Raw genomic sequence first — 20,541 nt, 5'->3', positions numbered from 1 at the left:
AAGGTGAGGAATGAGGGGAAGAAGATGATTTAAAGCCTCCAAGTTGCTCCTCCTCCTCTCCTTCTTCTTCTCCTTCTTCTTTTTCTCTCTCTAAAAGTGTAGGGAGAGTGTGAGGGAGAGGAAATAAGAGTGAGAGGGAGAAAAGAGGCTTTCTATAGCCTCTAAGATAACAAAATCCACTTAGGCCCCTCAAAAATCCACTCTGTGCACTGTTCGGTCTGGGCCGTTTTCGCGCTGAGGGACCGGTCTCCCCGCCACCTGGGACCGTTCTCTTAGTTCGTCCCGCAAAACCAACGTTCAGGAACCGGTCTCTCCCAGCCAGGGACCGGTTGCCTCAAGCCCTGCCGCAGCACTGTTCTGAGGAGACCGGTCTCTCCTATCAGGGACCGGTCCCCGAGAGTGAAAACTCTCAAGACAAAATCAAAACCCTAGAGATCGAACTTTTAGGCCGGGATACCATCTATGGCCTTCCACCAAGTGTGGAAAAATTCGGAGTACACACCAAACACTCGAACCTCACAAATTGCAAAGGTCCAGTGTGCTACATATGCATTCATGGTATTAATGATTTGTATAAGCAAGTTGAGCTTGAGGTCATTTAAAAGGATATAACTGTTACAGCGTGAATATACCATTTAGCTCAGTTGAACAGCAAAGGAAGTGATGTACTTGGGATTATGCTAGGTAATGTTATATTGTAAGCATGATGGCTATACTTGAACCTGTTGTGCAGATGAATTGGCTTGAGTATACATTCATAGTATAGAATGAACTGTATAGAGATTATGTGAAAAGTATTTCATCGATTATTTTGCCTACTTACATTAAGTAGCTGGTTTCTACCTTCATCTGATAGATTGGCTAGAGTTTCACTTGATATTTTATGAACTAATCAGGTAACTAGAATTTAGTATTTTGACATAACATGAATGTTATACAACTGAATGTAATCTAGTTGATTCAATAACTAGATTTGAATATGATATCATACTTGTATAATCAAGTAGATGTAATTGCATAGCATTTGTTCTCTCCAAGTAGTGGAGGTTTACATTGAACTATAGAATATGTGCTATGAGTCTTTGAGTATGACTTTAGTAAACCACTTCCCTTATGTGTAAGGAGTAGTGAGAGGACTATGAGTGAGTGACCAGGTATAGCCTGATAGAATCACTAGTACGATGTAAAGCTTAAACTTATTAAGTTATACTAGCTATTGATAGTGAATTATGTCAACAAGTAGTAGATAACAATTTATGATTTGGTACTACAGTGTCGACCTTGGGTCTAGTTGAGATCCCATGATGTCGTTGTGATATTGTACCATGGATTACAGCTTGCATATTAGACAGCCTTCGGGTGGGTCTTCATATTAGACAACCTTCGGGTGGGTCTTCATATTAGACAGCCTTCAGGTGGGTCTTCATACCAAACAGCCTTCGGGTGGGTCTTACAAGATTTAAACTTTGAGTAGTTAAATGACAAGTGGACATTGACTAGAATGGTGAACAATGACATCTTTACCATTAATAAGAATGACAGAATCTATTATAATAAACTAGTACCTGCAACCTGTTGATATATATTTATTTCTGAGCAAATAGCATGATTGGTTTATTTTCATACCTGTTGTAATTATTTACTTATTTATTGCTATTTACTCACGCCACAGTTGACCTAGTTGTGTACTTCGCCACTCTCGGCGACTTACCCACTGGGAACTATTGTTTAATAGTTCTCACGCCCTCTTTGTTGTTATTTTTACAGAGCCTTCCACAGCGGGAAAGGCTACGGTTCCTGCGAGGGGTCAGCGGCTAGCTAGAGCCTTCTGGACGTTTACTAGACAACCTTTATCAGTCTATGTAGTTTAGTTTATTGATGTATATTAAGTTCATGTACATTGTACTTTCTTCTTATCTATTGTAATACGGTTTGGATTGTATAAGTTAAACTTTTAAGCTTTGCTCTGATTACCTGGTTAGAATCGAATACTTTTACTATATTGATTGTAGACGCCTGGTGTATACTTGAATTGTGGTGTATACGGCGGGTCTGTGCACGCGACTGGTGAGCTTTCGCTGAAATCCAAGCCGTGACACTTCCTCTTTGTTTCTCCGGATTATCAGAGGGTATGATAGTATTCTTCACTCTCCATTGCTTAGTAATTTTCTTATTCGGCTGCAATGGTTGCTTCCGCCCCCTAATTGCATATGTATTTTCCTCATTGCGACGTCTTTTAACCTCTTTCAAGGCTTCATAAATGCGTTGGGATATAGTTGTTTCTTTATGTTTTGGCGAGACCTTGTTGACGGGTTGTGAGTGGCTTGCTTCATTGATAGGTTGTAGGTGACCTATTTCCTTCTCAGGACGGAGGACAGCAGCGGGTGAATTCTTTTTGACAAACTTGAGTGGGGCGAACTTGTTATGCATGAGACCCGCCAGTTCGACTACAACTTTGGTCAGCGGTAATGCCTCTGTCCCCTGTCTTCTCTCTCTTGGCTTCTCTTTAAGGAACGTCGAGCATTTCTCTTAAAAGATTTTGATCTTGGATGAAGTGCCATCTCGGCAACTTCGCTTGTAGAGGTCGTCAGTCTATCAAAAACTGATTTTCTTGATGCCTCCGGATCAATGGTTTCAAAATTGACAGGGGCCAATCTTTTAAAGACAGATGTCCTTGCAAGCTGGCCATCAGAAAATTTGAGTCGACCCTCCATCACCATTCTTGTTGTGGCAGAGGGAACAACCAGTCGCTCCTTGGCAGGCCTGCGCGGAGGATTCGGGATGATGACATTTGGGCGCCTCCCACGTGATGGAAGGCGAGAAATCACACGGCTGTTGTGAACTAGAGTAGCTTTGTCCTTGGAGTTCGTCGAAGTCCTGCCCCCACCAATTTGAGTGACTGGCTGGGGCTTGACAATAGCTAGAATGTCCTCAGTGATGGTGCCGAACTGGATGGTGACACCGACAGTCTGTATTTTCATCATAGAAGCGAGAAAGCGGATTTGAGTCGCATTGACCGTGGTGTTGTTCGATGCCATTGCTCTGCATATATAAGACAATAGATGTCAGTCGTGCATATAAATATATTTTGGTCTTTTATCAGCATTTATTAATTAGGTCTCAATGATGGAGGGTGAAGCCATGTCCCACCGGGCATGCCATTTTGTCTGTCGCGAACAAACCGGCCCCGCCGTAGGTGTTTCTAGGGCGAGTGGTCATTCATGATAGAGAAAAAATTTGTTTGAATTTTATTTTGAAATCAGGATTATAGGTTCATGGCTTCCAACAGACTCAAGAATCTGTTATTAATTACCCCACACTTTCGGTGTTAAGGAACCCTCGATTAAGAGATCAAATATAAATGCTGATAATAAAGGAGACCAAACAGGCAAATAAAATTTTATTAATATGATTTGCCGTGTACATGGTTTAAGCAGGAGCATACCCCCACTATACATGAATTGAATCCTAAGTATATGTATTAGGATTCAGTTGGATTTGAGATTGACTAGGTCCTAAGTATATGTGTTAAGACTTAGTCAATATTAGACTCTATGTATTAGAGTCTAATTGGCTCTAAGTATATGTCTTAGAGTCCGATTATATTCACCTTAGTTGTATGTTCCAAGGTGGAGATGTGACCAGAACTCAAGTATATGTATTGAGGTGAGTCGAATTACCCGAAAGTAGAGAGTGGCTAATTCTTGAGTATATGTATCAGGATTAACCGAGTTTAATATATTTTCACTCTAGTTATATGTGCTAGAATGAAGATCTGACTAAGCCCTAAGTATATGTATTAGGGGTAGTCGGATTTGATTTGTATGAGCTCCAAGTATATGTATTAGAGCTCGATCGGGTATGGATTTCACTCTAGGTATATGTGCTAGAGCAAAAGGCTGACTAGACCCTAAGTATATGGGTTAGGACTAGTCGAGCACGGTTTGACTTCCACTCTAGGTATATGTGCTAGAGCAAAAGGTTGACTAGACTCTAAAGATATGTGTTAGGGTTAGTCGGATGAACTCTAAGTATATGTATTAGAGTTCGAATGAATTTGATATCATTTGACTGAGTTCTAAGTGTGTAATTTAGAACTCTGTCGATTTCGAGATGTTTTGGATTGGGTTTAGGTTGATTGTTTAGTTTAACGACTTTACGGTCGTTTGAATTTGAGTTTATTTTAATGACTTTGCGGTCGTTTGAATTTGGGTTTAGTTTAGCGACTTTACGGTCGTTTGGATTTGGGTTTAGTTTAACGACGTTTCGGTCGTTGGGTTTAGTTTAACGACGTTTCGGTCGTTGGGTTTAGTTTAACGACGTTTCGGTCGTTTGAATTTGGGTTTAGTTTAACGACGTTTCGGTCGTTTGAATTTGGGTTTAGTTTAACGACGTTTCGGTTGTTTGAATTTGAGTTTAGTTTAGCGACTTTTCGATCGTTTGAATTTGGGTTTAGTTTAGCGACTTTTCGGTCGTTTGAAATCGAGATGTTAATGAAACTGATTCATGAAATTAATTCATGCTAGGAGCCCGTTTGTAAAGTCCGTTGAATTATTGAAATTAATTCATGATAGGGGTCATTTGGAGAGCCCATTGAATTAATTTATGATAAGGAGCCATTTGGAGGGCCCATTAATTCATAAAATTAATCTATGACAAGGACGGCCCATGAAATTAATTCATAGAATTAATCCGTGATAAAGGGCCTATTTGGCAAACCCATGAAATTAATTTGTCGAATTAATTCATGATAGGGGGCCTTTGGAAAGCCCAGGAAATTGATTCATAGAATTAATTCAAAATAAATGGCCTATTTGGAAAACCCATGAATTCTGTTTGGGTTGAAGGTATTTGGATGACATAGGTTTGGTAAATTTGGTTGGATTTTATTTATAGACTATGGATCTTGGATCTTTGGGTTTTGGGTTTTAGATCTTATTTGTGGACTTTGGATTTTAGATCTTTGTTTGTGGATTTTGAATTTTTGGGATTTTGTTTGTGGACTTTGGGTTTTGGATCTTTGTGGATTTTGGATTTTGGGTTTTTTTTTGTGGGCTTTGGGTTACGAAATTCATTCACATGAATTTTTATTGGTTTTGGATCCAAATCTGAATGTGGGTTGAGCTAGGCTGCGGGCTTTACATGTTCTGAGCCCGAATCTTTATGTGAGCTAGACTTTTATTGATTTTAAATTTAAATCTGCACGTGGGCTGGATTTCGGGCTCAACATGTTTTGGGCTTTGGACCCAAATTTGCATGTGGACTGAGATTAGTCTTGGGCTTCACATGCTCTGGGCCTTGGATCCAAATTTGCATGTGGGCTCTACATTTTTTTTTTTTTGACTGCTTATGAAATTGGGCCCATAATAGATTGAACCATTTTCAAAATAAAACAAATCCAATTCTTCAAGTTCTGCTCTTTTGTTTTTTTTTTTTCTTTTCTTTTTTTTTTAACTGAGAGAAATAAAAAAACTCTTTTTCTTTTTTTTTTTGTTCTTTTCTTTTCTTTTCTTTTCTTTTCTTTTTTTTTCTTTTTTTTTTCTCTCCTTTTAATTTCCTTTATGTTTATTGGGTTTTGTAACAGCATGCATGCTCACTCTAGATTGTTATTATTCCTTCCTTTTGNTTTTTTTTTTGATTGCCGAGAGAGAGAGAGTTGGGGACCAACCTCTTTTTTTCTTTTTCTTTTTTGATCTTCTTTTCCATTTTTCTTTTTTTTTTCTTTTTTTTTGTTGGCTCCCAGAGAGAGAGAGTTGGGTTTGAGTTGGAGACCCGACTCCATCTCTCTCTCTCTCTCTGTACGGAACCGAGAAAGAGAGAGAGAGGGAAGGATGTCCTTTTTTTATTATTATTTTTTGTTTCTTTTTGCTCTTTTATTTTATATATATTTTTGTCCAAATATACGAGATTAATTCACGTCGAGCTTGTTATGAAAATGACGGTGCTTATCGCGAAGATGGCGATATGAAGATGGCAAACAACGACAGTATTCGTCCATTTTTTATTATTATTTTTATCACGTTTTGTTCAAGTGCGCGGGGTTTAATCGTGTCGAGCCTATCACGAAGATGGCCGCTCGATTAATCCTTTCGACCTTGTCGAGCCTATCACGAAGATGGCCGCACAGTTTATGTAGTAAACTAAGCGGGCTTGATCGTGTCGAGCCTATCACGAAGATGGCCGCTCGATCAACCGTTTTAACCATGTCGAGCCTATCGCGAAGATGGCCGCACGGTTTAGAGATTAACCATGCATACGTACGGCGGAAGCGACGATTTGATGTCAGATTTGATCGGTTTGAAACCTATCACGAAGATGGTCTGGTTGATCAAACCAACAAAAATCGCGCTTACGCTTTTCGTATGCATGCACATCTCTTGTTATCGTAGAAGTCATCGTGGTTGTCGTTGTCGCCGGAGTCCTTTTTGTATGGTAAGGACGAAAAGCGGAGGGGTGCACATGGCACCCCTCCTCTGCCAGCATGCCCAACAAGGGCCCTCCTTGGTGCTGTACACGAGAGAGAGAGAGAGAGAGAGAGAGAGAGAAACTTATATTTTTTTTTCTTCTCACCTTTTTTTCTTCTTTTCTTTCTTCCTGTTCTTTTTTTTTCTCTTTTTTTTTCTTCTTCTTCGGATATCTCTCCTTTCTTGCTTCTGTTTAAAAAATCTCTCTCTCACCCCCCTTTCAAAATTTGGATCTTATTTTATATAGGATTCAAAGATAATTCCCATTTGGGAATAATTTTAAAAAATCTGTTTATTGAGGAAACAAACCTCAATCAACTAATTATACCTCTTTTGTTTTATTTTTGAATACTTTCCTCCTTTTTTTCTTTTGAATCTTTCCTTTCCCTATTTCCTTCCTTCTATATTTTCAATTTGAATTTTGAACCTTTTTCTTTTTTTTTTTATCTCAAACAAAATGGAACCCTAATAGAATACTGACAGCAGGGGACCAAAGTGAACATTTCTCATTTTTCAAGGGGCAAAGTGTAGGTTTTTAAATGACAGGGACGGAAAGTGAAAAAGCAGGTATTGACAAGGAAATTTTCTGTAATTTAGCCTTAGTTATATTTTAATTTTTTGACTGATGCTACAATTGACATCTATTTTTTTAAGGCTAAATTACAGAAAACCCCCTGTAATAACCAGCTTTTTCACTTCCCCCCCTGACATTTAAAAACCTACACTTTGCCCCCTTGTAAAATGAAAAATGTGCACTTCACCCCCTACCGTTAGGATTCCGTTATAAAATATTTTTTTATGCCGAAAATACCCCTCCGCCCTCTTCCTTGTTGCTTCGCCTCCCTCCGGCTCGCCGCCTCGCCGTCCTCCACTGCCTCGCCCTCGCCCACATCCTCTTCACCCTCCTCCGCCGCCTGCCCTTCGCCCTCGTTGCCCTTGCCTACCTCTTCATCAACACCCACCTCGATTTCCTCCCTACTATCGTCGAAATCGAGAAGCGGCGAGGGTGCAGGAGGAGAAGGGGAGTAGGTGGAGAAGGAAATGGAGAGAAATCGCGACCGATTGAGGTGGGAATCGCGGCCGATCGAAGGGGCGGCTGAGGAAGATGAGGAAGAAGACGAAAATGGCGAGGGGCAAAATGATCATTTTACACACCGTAACCCCCCTGTGAACATTTTTCATTTTACGAGGGGACAAAGTGTAGGTTTTTAAATGTCAAGGGGGGAAAGTGAAAAAGCGGGATATTACAGGAGTTTTTTCTGTAATTTAGCCTTTTTTTAATTCGAGTTATTTCATTTAAGTGATAATTTTGTTAAGTTTAATAGTTATATCACTAATAGCGATTAATTTTTTATGTTTCATTCATCACATAGTATAGTGTACTAAATTCCAGTACACTATTTGGGCTAGGACCAAGTTGGCCAACAGTGGCGGCTCCAGAAATTTTCTCTCATGGGGTCAATTTTTTAAGGTAGAAAAAATGTACAAATTTTTTTAAAAAAAATGAATTAGTCATTAACATTACATAACTTTTACAATTGTCCTTTATATGTCTTCATATTTTGAAAAATGATGCATGATAGTCTCATTGGAAACACCATCAAATTCAATTTTTTTTCTGTATAAATCATCAACAATTGTTTATCAATTGATTCAATATGATTAGAAGAGGTGAAAAAAAAAAAAAGAAGAAGAGTGAAAGAAAAGAGTTGGGCTTCCCTTTCATTCTTGGATAGTGGATTCAGTTGATTATGTAGGATAAAGAAAACTAGATTTTTTTATTATACTTGTTTTTAACTTTTTGTTATTGCTAAAAAAAAATGGAGTTAGCGGGTTATCCGACCCGCTAAGCTATTTTATCTAAAACAAAAATTTTGTTGGACCCCACTTGGGGTCAACTTGGATCCCAAAGTGGGGTCAACTTATGCAAAAAGAACTAAAAGGCCAAAAAATGCAAGTGGGACCCACTAAATGGGTTTTTTGCACCATCCTCAGTGGGACTCCACTGAGAAACATATGCATCCGCCACCCGCCACTGTTGGCCAAGGTACAGTCAGGAGGTGACTCCGGAGATGTATATATGAGTTAAGAGGGTTTCAAGACGATTAGAAAAGAGTTTATGCCTTGGAGAGTAAAACGAAAAATTTTGGATGAAGCATTTCGGGGACATTTTATTCTCAGGGACCGGACCTTGGAAGGACGGTCTGGACCTTGAAGGACCGAACCTCTGTTGCAAAAGTTCTAGACTACTCTCGAGGACCGAACCTTGGAAGGAATGAGCGGTCCTCTACTACGAAAATTCTGGAGTGAGGTTTGGGCACTATTGTTAAGTATTTTGTGTTGGCAAATTTCGTGATTTGAGTTGGAGTCTTGAAGGGTTCGATGCGTGATTGTCGAAGATCGAAGAATCCAAAATTTTGAGAACTCAGAAATATCTCACTGTATGAATCACGATGCTTAGGTAAGTTTTTAAATCATGTTATGGTGATTTATACTTATTTATGACATTAGAATCATATAAATTGATGATCTATGGATTAGAAGTGGGTTTTGGCGAGTATAACAATATTTGATAGTCTGTACTGGTACTAGTTTTCAATCCTCAAAAATCGTTTTTGAAAATTCAGTTTTCGGTTCCTCAAAATAGTATTTGAAAAACTAAGTCTCAAAACAGAGTACCGGTACCTCACCTTGGTACCTCAAAACCTAAGACAAACCTGAGAGATGCAATTCTAGAAATTGCATGGAGTATTGGTACTGCATTGGCCGAGTACCGGTACTGCGGTATTGAATCGGTCGTGTACCGATACTGCATCGGCCTGGTACCGGTACTCAGCCTCAGGAATTTTCTGTTCCGTCATGAGGTACCGGTACCAACTTAGTACCGGTACTCAATATAAAATTCCTGATAATGCTTCTAATCCGACTCTAATTGATTCTAAGGTCAACAAATAAGCTTTAGGGGTTCTCTAATTTATTAAGAAGCACGAGATTACATGATAGAGTAACCCTAGAGGCTAGGTTTTCGTTCTAAACCTATTTTTCACAAATTAGCCTCTTTTATTTTAATTCGAGGTGTTGAATTCAATATCTATATGTCGAATTGATCTAAGTTTTGCGGAGAGATCTTATTCCTGGTTCTTCAACAACTCTCTAAGAAAAGAATCACCATGAACATGATGTTCTTCATATGCGGCGTCGTGGATTCGGCGTGATCGAAGGCGGTTCGAGGATTCGGATCGTGAGCTCGTGGATTCGAGTGGCATTCGTGGATTCGGACGTGTCCGAGGCGTTCGTGGATTTGAACGTGAGGGCGTGGACAACCCGGAAGCTTGCGCGAGATTCATATAAGGTTAAGAGAGGTTGAGTCCGTGTTGTCAGTAATCACCTTGTAATCTTTTTTCTTAGTAGATTGTGTTTTCGCGTGTTGGTCTCGTAGGTTTTTCTCCAAATTGGAGTTTCCCATGTAAATCTCGATGTGCTATTTTTATTTTTCGCATTTAATTTTATTGCAGTGAGATTTGTAAATTTGGGCTATATACCTATTCACCCCCCCCCCTCCCCTTCTAGGTGTGATATTCTCTAGATAGATCCTAGGCCCCGAGCCCGCCTATTTTGTCGGTTCGGTCACGTCGAACAGACGTGGAACGGACAACACCTTCCCTGTCCGCCCAAGGCTCAACATAAGTACAAATCAAGTATAGAGATTGCACAAGCGGAAACAACATACATACATGGCTTACACGAGGGCAAGCAATAGCGAAAAGTGAAAGATTCTAGACTAAGCATCCATACAAGTACTATGATTAACTTTTAATCATATACATGCATTCAACACTTACATTCACATTCTTTTCATTCATTTCTTCTCTTTATACATCACATAATCTCCAAAATAAGCCTTTACATTTAAACATCATTTATACATCTACGATCATCAAATACAAAAGATGATATAAAGAGGGTATGAACTAAACATGTATAAAACCATCTCGGGTCGTCACTGTCAATGGCGCGATACCTTTACCGCGATCGTCGGCCGGCTCACTCCGTCCCGGCTCTGTGAAAAATAGTGGAGTGAGAACTACAACAAAGTTCCCAGTGAGTTCGGTCGCTGACCTCGTCGACTTTCCCACTAGGTCTAAATCAGGCATATTAGAAGAATAATAGATAGATAGTAACCAAACTATACAAATGCAGCTAATATGCCTGAACAAGATATAATCAATAAAGATGCTCAAATAGAATGCTCATAATGAATGCGAGATCTCATTGTCCATTACCCAATTCTCTCGGCTAACCTGTAGGTTTCGCCTAAAACGACTCACCAACTCAAATCCCTAGTATCGAGGAGATACTCGCTACAACCCAACGGGACCGTCCTCTGGGGAGATACTCACTACAACCCAGTGATGACTACTCCGGAGCTCGTCACTCGAGGGGGTGCGACCGCCCTCAAGCCATGACTTATAGGTGAGTATGATCCAATCCTTAACTATAAGGATGCTATGTCACATATGCCATTTTCTTGCATTCTTTATACTCATTCATGCCACACACATCTAGATGTTCTTGCATTTATTGTTCTCACCAATGCTACACTATGCGTTATCTCTAGCATTCAATACTCATTAATGCAACACTTGTACACTAGCATTCTTGACTCATTAATGTCACTCTACTATTGATGTCATAATGTCATTTGTTCTCGATGTCACTAGATTCTTTGCCTTTTCTAGGTTCTTATCGTCATTCATGCATACATAGGGTTTTACAAGTTCTCAATAGTTTACAATCATCTCATATGCATTTGTACTCAAAGCATGCAACAACAAGCTCTTAATCACCCTACAATGCATGAAGCTCAATATACACATATGCTCAAGAAATGATATTTTAGACATATAAGGAAATTCGAGGATTTCGGAAAGCACCACCCACCTCGTAGGGTTGCTAAGGTGCTACGGTTCGATTTTCGTAATTTTTAGCCGCCTATTCTCTCACCTGCGGCAAAACGAAGCCAAATTAGACTTTTTCTTTAATTTCTTCACGTAGACTCGTCGGATTTTTGAACCGAGTCTCCCAACGCGTCAGAAATACTTTCAATTTGGTTTCTACAAGGTCAATTTATATTTAAACCAACCTATGACAAAAGCCCCAATTTGGAGCCCTAACTTTGCACTATAGCAACATACACCTTCTAGATCTTTGAGATAAGCAAAAGCAAGCTTAATATCATCTAAAGATCCATCTAAAGCCATTTCTAGGGCATTTGAACCAATTTCTAGGGTTCTACCATGGAAGCTCATGGAGCTTACCTCAAAAGCTTTCCCTTCCTTGTGCTAGAGAAGAAGAAGAGGAAGATGCTCCACTCATTTGTCTTCTTCTCTACCACCCTCTCCCTTGCTTCCACCTCTTGGAGAGAGAGAGAGATCCTAGAGAGAGAGAGCTCTTTTGTAACATACCGTGTCCCTAATAAGTTATACCGAACTTCCGTCAAATTGACCGAAGTGTGGTTGCAGACGAGTTGGAACGGTCCGTTAGCAATTCCAAAAGCTTTGGAACAACTTGCATGGGGTATATGGACCCAGGAGAGCAGGCTGGTGAAGTTTCAGCTCAAAAGCTGAAAGTGATGCTCTCGGGGTCCAGACCCTGTGCAGGGTCCAAACCCCGTAGGCGCAAAATGCCCAGTTCGGGCTATTATGAATTGATGGAATTTGGAGGGGCTTAGTGCAAATATGCCATATATGAGTGTATAGGTGTGGGTGTAATGAGGATTAGCCCTCATTTCTCTCCTCTCCAACCTAATAGAAACCCTCTTTCTCTCTCTAGATTTCTCTTTCTCTCTCCTTGGGGTGCTCCAATGGTGGAGCTATGGTGGTGTCACGCCCCGGGTCTCTCTTTGTTTGAAAATACAGCGGAAGTGACTACAAATTTTTTTTTGAAAGCCTAACCCCAGGGTATGCCAGATCCGCCACAAATACGGGGAGTCCACTGTTCACACGGACAAAGTCTCCCCTATATTTGCACGGCGTCGCACAAGTACAAGAGTGTAACCAGGATACAACCACAACAAATGAATATACAACATCTAATCATTTATACATTCATACACCATCCACCACAGATTCGCATTCGATGTTTAATCATAAATCCACAGAAAAATCTTTTAAAACTGTTTTTCTCACGGAAACTCTTATCCTATAAAAACACGCTACCACGAGGGGTAGAAAACTATTTTTTATTTTTTACAAAATCCACAAGTTCTTTTATTACATTCACGAAAACCCACATATTCAAATATGATAAAAAATACTGAACCATATAAACCGTCTACGTTATATCAACAGAAATAAAGGTAAATACTAAACCGAATAACCTGGGTCGGGAGTTCTATCGACCGCTACAAACGTTTCTCACGTCTCGTCTCAACCCTCACAGCCCGCAAAACCTGAAAAATGGTGGGGGGTGAGAACATGTAAACATGTCTCCCCCTTCCAGTGGGTACCGCAAGCCGACGAAGGCAAAGAGTACTCATCGGATCATGAAGAGATAAACAAGATAATGAGCAGATATACTGAATGCAGTAGCAATAAACTAAAATGAAGTAGAACATAACAGAATAAACGGCTACCGCTACTGTAACTAGAACAGGAAGCAAACATGGATATCTACTATAGTAGCAAGACAACTGTAAAGCAAGAACTGTAAGTATGCATGCAACGACTACTACTATAGACATATGCGTCAACCGGATGTATAGACCAAATATACCCAATCTGGAATCTGCTCTGTTGGTCCGCACCGCAAACCTCAAGCCTGTGCCGTGGAGGTTCGCACCGCAACACCTCCCGACAGTATCATTGCCGCTCTAACATGCATATAACCCCTCTAGGGCTCACGGGTTGGCACCTGCAACCACTTTTTCGAAAAAGAACACCCCTTGCGGTGGATCAGACCGCCGGTGTTCGTGAAATGCGAACGAGTCGGGCAATTAATGCTGATATGCTCAAAGGCCAAACGTCGGCAACCAACCGACAATCCTGCCCACAGGGCTCATCGACCGTATAGGTCATCAACTGTAAGGAAGCACAAGAACCGACCACTCAGGTCAACTAGGATGGAACAACATCAACATCCTCTCAAAAGTATACAAATACTGCTCAATGAACCACAAGGACTGACCACTCAGGTCAACTAGGATATATGCATAACGAATCGACGAATAGGCCATCAGAGTGTATCAATAGAATCCAGAACTACCGTCGGCCATTAGCCAACAATCCAACCCCTCTAGGGTACATCAACCACAACGGTCTTCGAACGACAGAAGTCAAGAAACCGACCAAATATGTCACAAGTATGAGATACGAGAACCAACCAACCAAGTCTCTGATACGAAGTACAAGAATCGACCTACCAAGTCACTGATATGAAGTACAAGTATCGACCTACCAAGTCATTGATATGAAGTACAAGAATCGACCAACCAGGTCAACAGATACGCACATAGATAGAACTACTCTCACTACAAGAATATTATATATTGGTGGCGAGTAATGTTGCCACCATATATATAAAAAGTTGCCACCTTTTCAAAAGGTTAAAAGGTGGCGACTTTTAAAGTCGCCATAAGCTGCCACCGAAAGTGTTACCGCTAAATAAAATTGTGCCGAAGCATGAAAAATCGCCACCTTTTTGAAAATAGCGTGGCGATATTTTGTCGCCACCAAATATGACTTTTAGTGGCCATTTTTTATCGCCACCTTATTAAAGATAGTGTGGCGATATTTGACTTTTAGTGGCAACTATTAGTCGCCATCTTATTAAAGATAGCGTGGCGATATTTTGTCGCCATCAAATATGACTTTTTAGTGGCCCTTATTAGTCGCCACCTTTTATGGAGATAAGGTGGCAATACATTTTTGCCACCAAATGTATACCTTATGTGGCAACCACTACAGTCGCCACCTTACTTGAAGATAAAAATGCAACCTTTTGTCGCCACCAACTGTGTGATAAATGGCCACCAATAATAAAAATATAATAAACTAAATATAAAAATATACCGCTTATATTTTATAAACAGAACATATACAAAATAACAAGCAAAATATTAAAGTAAACAAAATTATTTTTTTAACAATAATTTAAAAGGCTAATTGTCTTCTGATCCACAACAGCTTAAAAACAAAATAATAGCAAAATCAATTTAAAAGGCTAATTGTCTTCTGATCCACAACAGCAATAGAGTAATAATATTCGATATACAGTTCAACATCATTCCTGACTCTCTCAACTTTGAAAATAGAAAATACTTAAAAACGATAAAAAAATGCTTCAACTCCTATTTCAGCAGCAATTCATTTCCTGCAACAAACAAAAGAGAGAAAAGCAAATTATTAAATTAAACAATATACAACAAAAGTAGGAGTATTTTTTGCATAGTTGGATACACAAACAATTTGTCCTTTTGAATTTTTGATTTAATGGATTATTAACAAAATAGACAATTGTCAAAACTGTGATATATATTATTCTTTAAAAGTGCATGAATTAGATAGAACAAGTGCTACATACAATTGAGGGAGAAAAAACAGAAAATAGCAAATAATGTGATAAAAGAAAAAGCTACTCTGACATCATGTGAATTATGAACAATACTAACATAGAAAATCGAGCTCTAAATCAAATAAATTGAAAGATTATGTAGTAAAGTCAATAAGAATTGCAGTTGGTCAATAAGAATTGGAGAATATGCGGTCTGATAGTGGCATTGCAGTTGGTCAATAAGAATCACAACAACACGACCTTCATATTTATACTACAATATAGGCAAGTACAGAAGAAATATGATGAAAAGAGTAAAAGTAACATTCTAAAATGCTTTGGAGCATTTAACAACCTAAAGCACCAACTAAGCAAGCTCACTAAGTAAGCATAGAATATCTCAATTACCATTTAAGAAATGGATCCTAGTATCCGGTTGTGATGCGACACACTGCAGAAATTAAGAAGGAAAAAAATGAAGGTCAGATAAGTAACAACTGGCAAAAGTCCTTGTTGAAAAATCATAAACCCTACATCAACAAATAATCAAATCAGAAAGTAAATAGCAAATCATGAAAAAAAACAACACTAAACAAACCTAGACATTGACCAAAGTACAGGTCAATAATGAACTAATAAAGTGCTTCAAAATTATTTCATAGTGCTTTCAGAGCATATGAAATTGAGTATAGTCTTTCTCTTAAAAGCAAAAATGTTGTTTTTCTCTTCATCTGACCCGTCAATCAAAAGCCAAACAATAAAAGCTGAACTACCCAACTATTAGTACAGCTTAATAAGATAAATCATTATTATATCTAGCATCGTCTATTAAAAATCACATAAATTTCACATGATTGCATTAAGATATGGGATAATTAATCAGATCCTAGAGAAAACTTTTACTAGATATATATGCCATTCACAATACAAAAATGATGTAAAGAGTTGCATACAAAATGATTGTGGATTCCCAGTTGTTATACACTAGCCAGTAAGAGACATTCGCCTAAAACTATATTTCTATGGCAGAAGACATTTAACAGAGTAGCTAATGCTACAAACACACAAACTTAAAGCAAACTTGGTATATATATATGTTTCTTCTGTGTGTCAACTTGGACATTTAGAGAGGTACATATATGCAACTCTTCGAGTCGGTTAATATTTCGATGTTGGATAGAAACGAGAAATGCTTCATCATCTAGCAAAATTTGCTTTTTTATATAATACGTTTAATATCATAGGCTGCAGCACTCTGGAAGAATTGGCGACGGTCATCAGATCATTGGGCCAGAAACCAACTGAAGAAGAGCTGCACGGTATGATAAGGGAAGTCGATGTTAACAGGAACGGGAGCATAGAATTTGGAGAGTTTTTATACCTAATGGCTAAGAAAACGAAGGTATGGAAAGCTCTATGAAGCATACCTCCAACTGGAATTGCGTTTAAAAGCCTTGTGTTTTAACCTCTGGTTGCGTAAAATTGTCGCGAAAAATTTGACATTTTTCTGCCTTTCACTTACTGGATTCAGGAGACCAATGATGAAGAGGAGTTGAAAGAAGCTTTCAAGGTTTTCGATAAGGACCAAAATGGGTTCATATCAGCTAGTGAGGTGAATACTTCTTATCCTTTTTATTTCAGTTGAAAGAGTCTTTCTAAGTAATTAGCGAGATTATCCTCTGTAATAGCACTGTTCGAAAACAGATATAGGGCCGGTTTGTCTTTTATATTATGCCAGTTCACCAACATTCTTTATGTCAAATAAACTTTGCTTCAAATTTATTTCTATATCCATTCAAATCTCATTTTATGTTAGAAAGATGAACCAAGTTAACATTTAACATAAGCAATCACCATTTGTATGTTTTGATCATTAAGTAGCAAGCTAATAGCTTTTATTGTCTTTTGTTGCTAATTTTGCTAACTTTGCTTTCTTCTACTTCAGTTTTCTACCTAAAGCTAATAGCTTTGTTGCTAATTAAGTAAGCATATAAGTTCTTAAAATGGAATTAGAAACGGCCAAGCATGGGATGCCACTTAATTTTCCATGCTTTATAGCCATTCCTAGTGCTAATAATTGGCCCTAAGACGTCTTGCTTCAACATTTTGATGTATGCTTCTTTAATATATTAATCTTGTTTCGTTTTTTAACATAGGCTTACTTCTACGGGAATAGAGTCTGTAAACCTTTCCTATAGGAATTAAACTACGTACAGTTCTTGACAGCAAAGCAAATTTAATTGGCAATTAACAAAAAGTACTTAAATTTATAAGATGCATTTTTATTGTGGCTACCCTGCAAGCTCTTTATTGTAGCTATTGTACCTATCAAGTTGGTTAAGTACTTGATCAACCTTCCAGTGGCCTCTTCAGAAGAGGTTAGCATTTGTCTCTGTTGTCAAACTGTTAGAATGAGGGGAACGAGTTCTGTTTGCTTAATCCACTTTTGTGGTAGCAAATAATAATGCTAAAATAAATTTCTGTTTCTTAATACCATAGCTATTCATAGAGCCTCATAGCAAAACTGGAGCTTCTGCAACTACACCTCATTAAATCCCTCAAACGGCTTCTTGCAGCAGCTAGAAGCAAAAACTGAAATGAAACTTCTGTCTTTGGGGCCAAAAATGTCACATTTTGACTTCTCAACATAGTTAGAAGCTCCAGAATCTTAATTTGCAAAGGCATGGCTTATGGTTCCAAAGTAAAGCTCTTCTAGAAGCCAAGTCAAATACGCGCATATTCAGAAAGCAAAATTTGATCAAATAAAAAAATTGAATTAGTTAAAGAATCGCTATGTTAATAAACAATCATCATCCCTATAAAAACCATCATTTGTGTGTTATACACCCCCGATACCATGTTATTCATCTAAAGAAGTTATCACAAATACTATATTATCATTATGTTTCTTTTGCATACTAGTAGACTCTAAGCAGTTATTTTATGCTAATAAGAAAAACATTAACACCAAAAAAGGACATTTGAGTATTAAACCACGAACTAAATATTGCAACCTAAAATGTGACTCATCAAAGTTATCATAAGTCACATTGGCTTAACAAAGAACTGACTGTTATAATTCTTTTGTTTCTGTAATACTAGAACAAATGTTATCCTTCTTAACCATTCAGCTGAATATTTAGGAGGAACATCATAAACTGTTATATTTGATTTAGATATGTAGTTATCTAAATTGAGGATAAATCCTAATCTAATTAGAATTAGACTCTAGTTAGGAAACATGTATTATATATACATGCTACGGCCAAGTTAATGATGCCGCGAACAAATTAAGAGCCATGCCAAATTAATTCAGTTGTTGGTGGAGGCAAGCTCTAATGATGCCGCAATGTTAATTAGACCCAAGTCTAATTAATTAAGCCAAGCTATTCATGTTCCGTACGGTGAAGAATCTGTGGTGACTCTAATTAACACCACTTTGGAGTCCGTACGGGTTGAGGGACTCTAATTATCACCACTTGGGAATCCGTACGGGTTGAGGAGCCGACTCACTTTTGGAGTTGCTTTGCTGCGGCGTTTCCGATCTAATTAGAGCTTGAGTTCTTTTGAGAGATTTTCTTTGTACTCTGCCTTTTCAACATTAATAAAGTATTTGCTCCGTCTTCGCCCGTGGACGTAGGCCGTTGGCTAAACCACGTAAATATCGGTGTGCTCTTTTCTTTTCTTTTCTTTTCCTGCATTAAATTATTTTCTGGATCTATTTTTCGCCGTTACGATTTTAACATAAACGTTGTTATAGAAACATTCTCAGCTGTGCTCAAGCCAAAGGACTTCAGAGTGGATGGAATAAGAAGATGACATTATAGTTGAAATTACTGTAGCAGAACTAAATGGTTTCAATGGTTTTTGTTAGAGACTTGGAGTATATTAAAGTGTGTTTATTCGGTTCCATCATGTGTAGTTACGAGCACTGATCCTCATGCATGAAAGGAAACTAAGACAAGACAAACTGAATTGTTACCTCCCAAAACAGTTTAACTGTGCGACTTGAATAAGAATAACCACCGGTATACTTTGTGTTGATTCTCAGATCATCAACATCAATATCATGCCTTCCACCTGAAAGCAACTGAACGCGATATATTTACGATCAGAAAGTTGTCAAAAAGTTAATACATCAATTTACTAGAGTAAAACCTTACTAGCAACTAGCATAGAGCCACAGGTAAGTTGAATTAGCTCCAATATTTTGGACAACATAGAAACTAAAGCATAGAGACACAGGTAAGTTGAATTATTTAAAGCTTATAGATCATATAATAACAGTTTACATTCAGATTTTAAAACATCTACGTTTGTGTTTCGGAAACCCTCATGCACTCAAAACAAAGAGATCTCAACATCTCACATGAATCAAATCAGGTTAATTAACACTTTGCTTAATTGCATGACCGTGTAGAGATCCCAACAAAAATTGATCGAAATTACTTAAAATAAGAACCAAATTAGACTTTAAAAAAAAAATCCATGAATATATAGAGTATAATTGCTAATTAGGTGACATTCACATGAACATATTCTCGCACTATATACACAATTTACCCTGATAATAATCGTTGCTGCTCCACGAATATAACTACTATTCCACCCACAATACATGATGGGCCAATTCTCATCGTCTCTGACCGACATTGTCCTATTCCACCCACCACCAATTTAGAAATTCATAGATTAATTAAACTAGAAAAGAAAAATCCACATGTGGTCTCATAATTATTCATGGATTGTTGAATTATTTAAAAAGAAATCAAAATTCACAATCAAATTTAGCTTTTCTGACCTTTTTTTTGCAGATTTTTCTTCGATTAGAGATCGGGACCGTGGAGAGCTCGTCGGAGAGGAGATCGGCAATGAGAATCTTGGCGGCGAGGAGATCGGTAGTGATAAACTCGTTGGCGAGGAGATCTGTGGCGAAGGACTCACCGGCAAGAAGAACGACAACGAGGAGATCAACGGCGAGGAGATCCATGCTAAACGGCTCGTCATAAAAGGGATCAGCGGGGAGGAACTCGTTGCCTATGAGCTCGCCGGCGAGGAGCTCACCGGCGAGGAGGAGGGGGTGAGCGTGGGGAGAGTGTGAGGTTCGTGGGAAGGGGGTGAGCGTGTGGGGAGAGCGTGGGGAGAAGGGGGTGAGCGTGACCTTTTAAAAAATTTAATTTAATTTAATTAACTAATAATTTAATTTAATTTTTAAATTTAATAAGTTAATTTTTAAAAATTAAAATTTAAATAATTTGTAATTAATTTATTTATTTATTTATTTAAGTTAAATTTAATTAATTTTTAAAAAATAAATAAAAATAATTAATAAGTAAACACTAATTAATAAAGCTCTTGAATTTAAAAATTAAACTAAATTAACTAGAATAAAATAATCAAAAAAAGTTCAGAGGTGTGAATCAAAATAAAATTATAATTCATAGAGCAATTTCAAAATGATCTGACGTTGAAAGTGTCTCTGTACATTTTTACCCTCAATTTTTAACAACTACAGTTTTTTCACCTT

General features: G+C 38.2%; 2 protein-coding genes and 1 long non-coding RNA gene across 3 annotated transcripts; 1 reads left to right on the top strand and 2 right to left on the bottom strand.

The window, feature by feature from the left end:
- LOC109717588 lies at positions 14,705-15,677 on the bottom strand. The gene is made up of 2 exons (XR_002218214.1): positions 15,423-15,677; positions 14,705-14,834 (listed from the first exon to the last, which is right to left on the bottom strand). It is a non-coding gene; the product is annotated as an uncharacterized LOC109717588 (long non-coding RNA).
- LOC109717107 (calmodulin-like protein 8) lies at positions 16,204-16,664 on the top strand. Its single transcript, XM_020242782.1, has 2 exons — positions 16,204-16,416; positions 16,546-16,664. The coding sequence occupies exons 1-2, from the start codon at positions 16,204-16,206 to the stop codon at positions 16,657-16,659; spliced, it is 327 nt and encodes a 108-aa protein (XP_020098371.1). The 3' UTR covers positions 16,660-16,664.
- Positions 18,970-20,113, bottom strand: LOC109717106. Its single transcript, XM_020242781.1, has 2 exons — positions 19,816-20,113; positions 18,970-19,104 (listed from the first exon to the last, which is right to left on the bottom strand). Exons 1-2 carry the CDS (start codon positions 20,002-20,004, stop codon positions 18,970-18,972), a joined length of 324 nt encoding a protein of 107 aa, XP_020098370.1. The 5' UTR covers positions 20,005-20,113.

Source organism: Ananas comosus, linkage group 11 (genome assembly GCF_001540865.1).
Source record: "Ananas comosus cultivar F153 linkage group 11, ASM154086v1, whole genome shotgun sequence".
NCBI classification, from domain to species: Eukaryota; Viridiplantae; Streptophyta; class Magnoliopsida; order Poales; family Bromeliaceae; genus Ananas; species Ananas comosus.
Note: the sequence above shows the minus strand (reverse complement) of the source record. Positions and strands in the feature narration are given on the sequence as shown.

Bases quoted from the DNA above. Each gene is read 5' to 3' on its own strand.
- LOC109717106 (XM_020242781.1), bottom strand. From the start codon at position 20,004: ATGGATCTCCTCGCCGTTGATCTCCTCGTTGTCGTTCTTCTTGCCGGT. The intron at 19,105-19,815 runs GTCAGAAAAGCT...TATCGCGTTCAG, and splicing joins GAAAAATCTGCAAAAAAAAG to TTGCTTTCAGGTGGAAGGCA.
- LOC109717107 (XM_020242782.1), top strand. From the start codon at position 16,204: ATGCTTCATCATCTAGCAAAATTTGCTTTTTTATATAATACGTTTAAT. The intron at 16,417-16,545 runs GTATGGAAAGCT...TACTGGATTCAG, and splicing joins TAATGGCTAAGAAAACGAAG to GAGACCAATGATGAAGAGGA.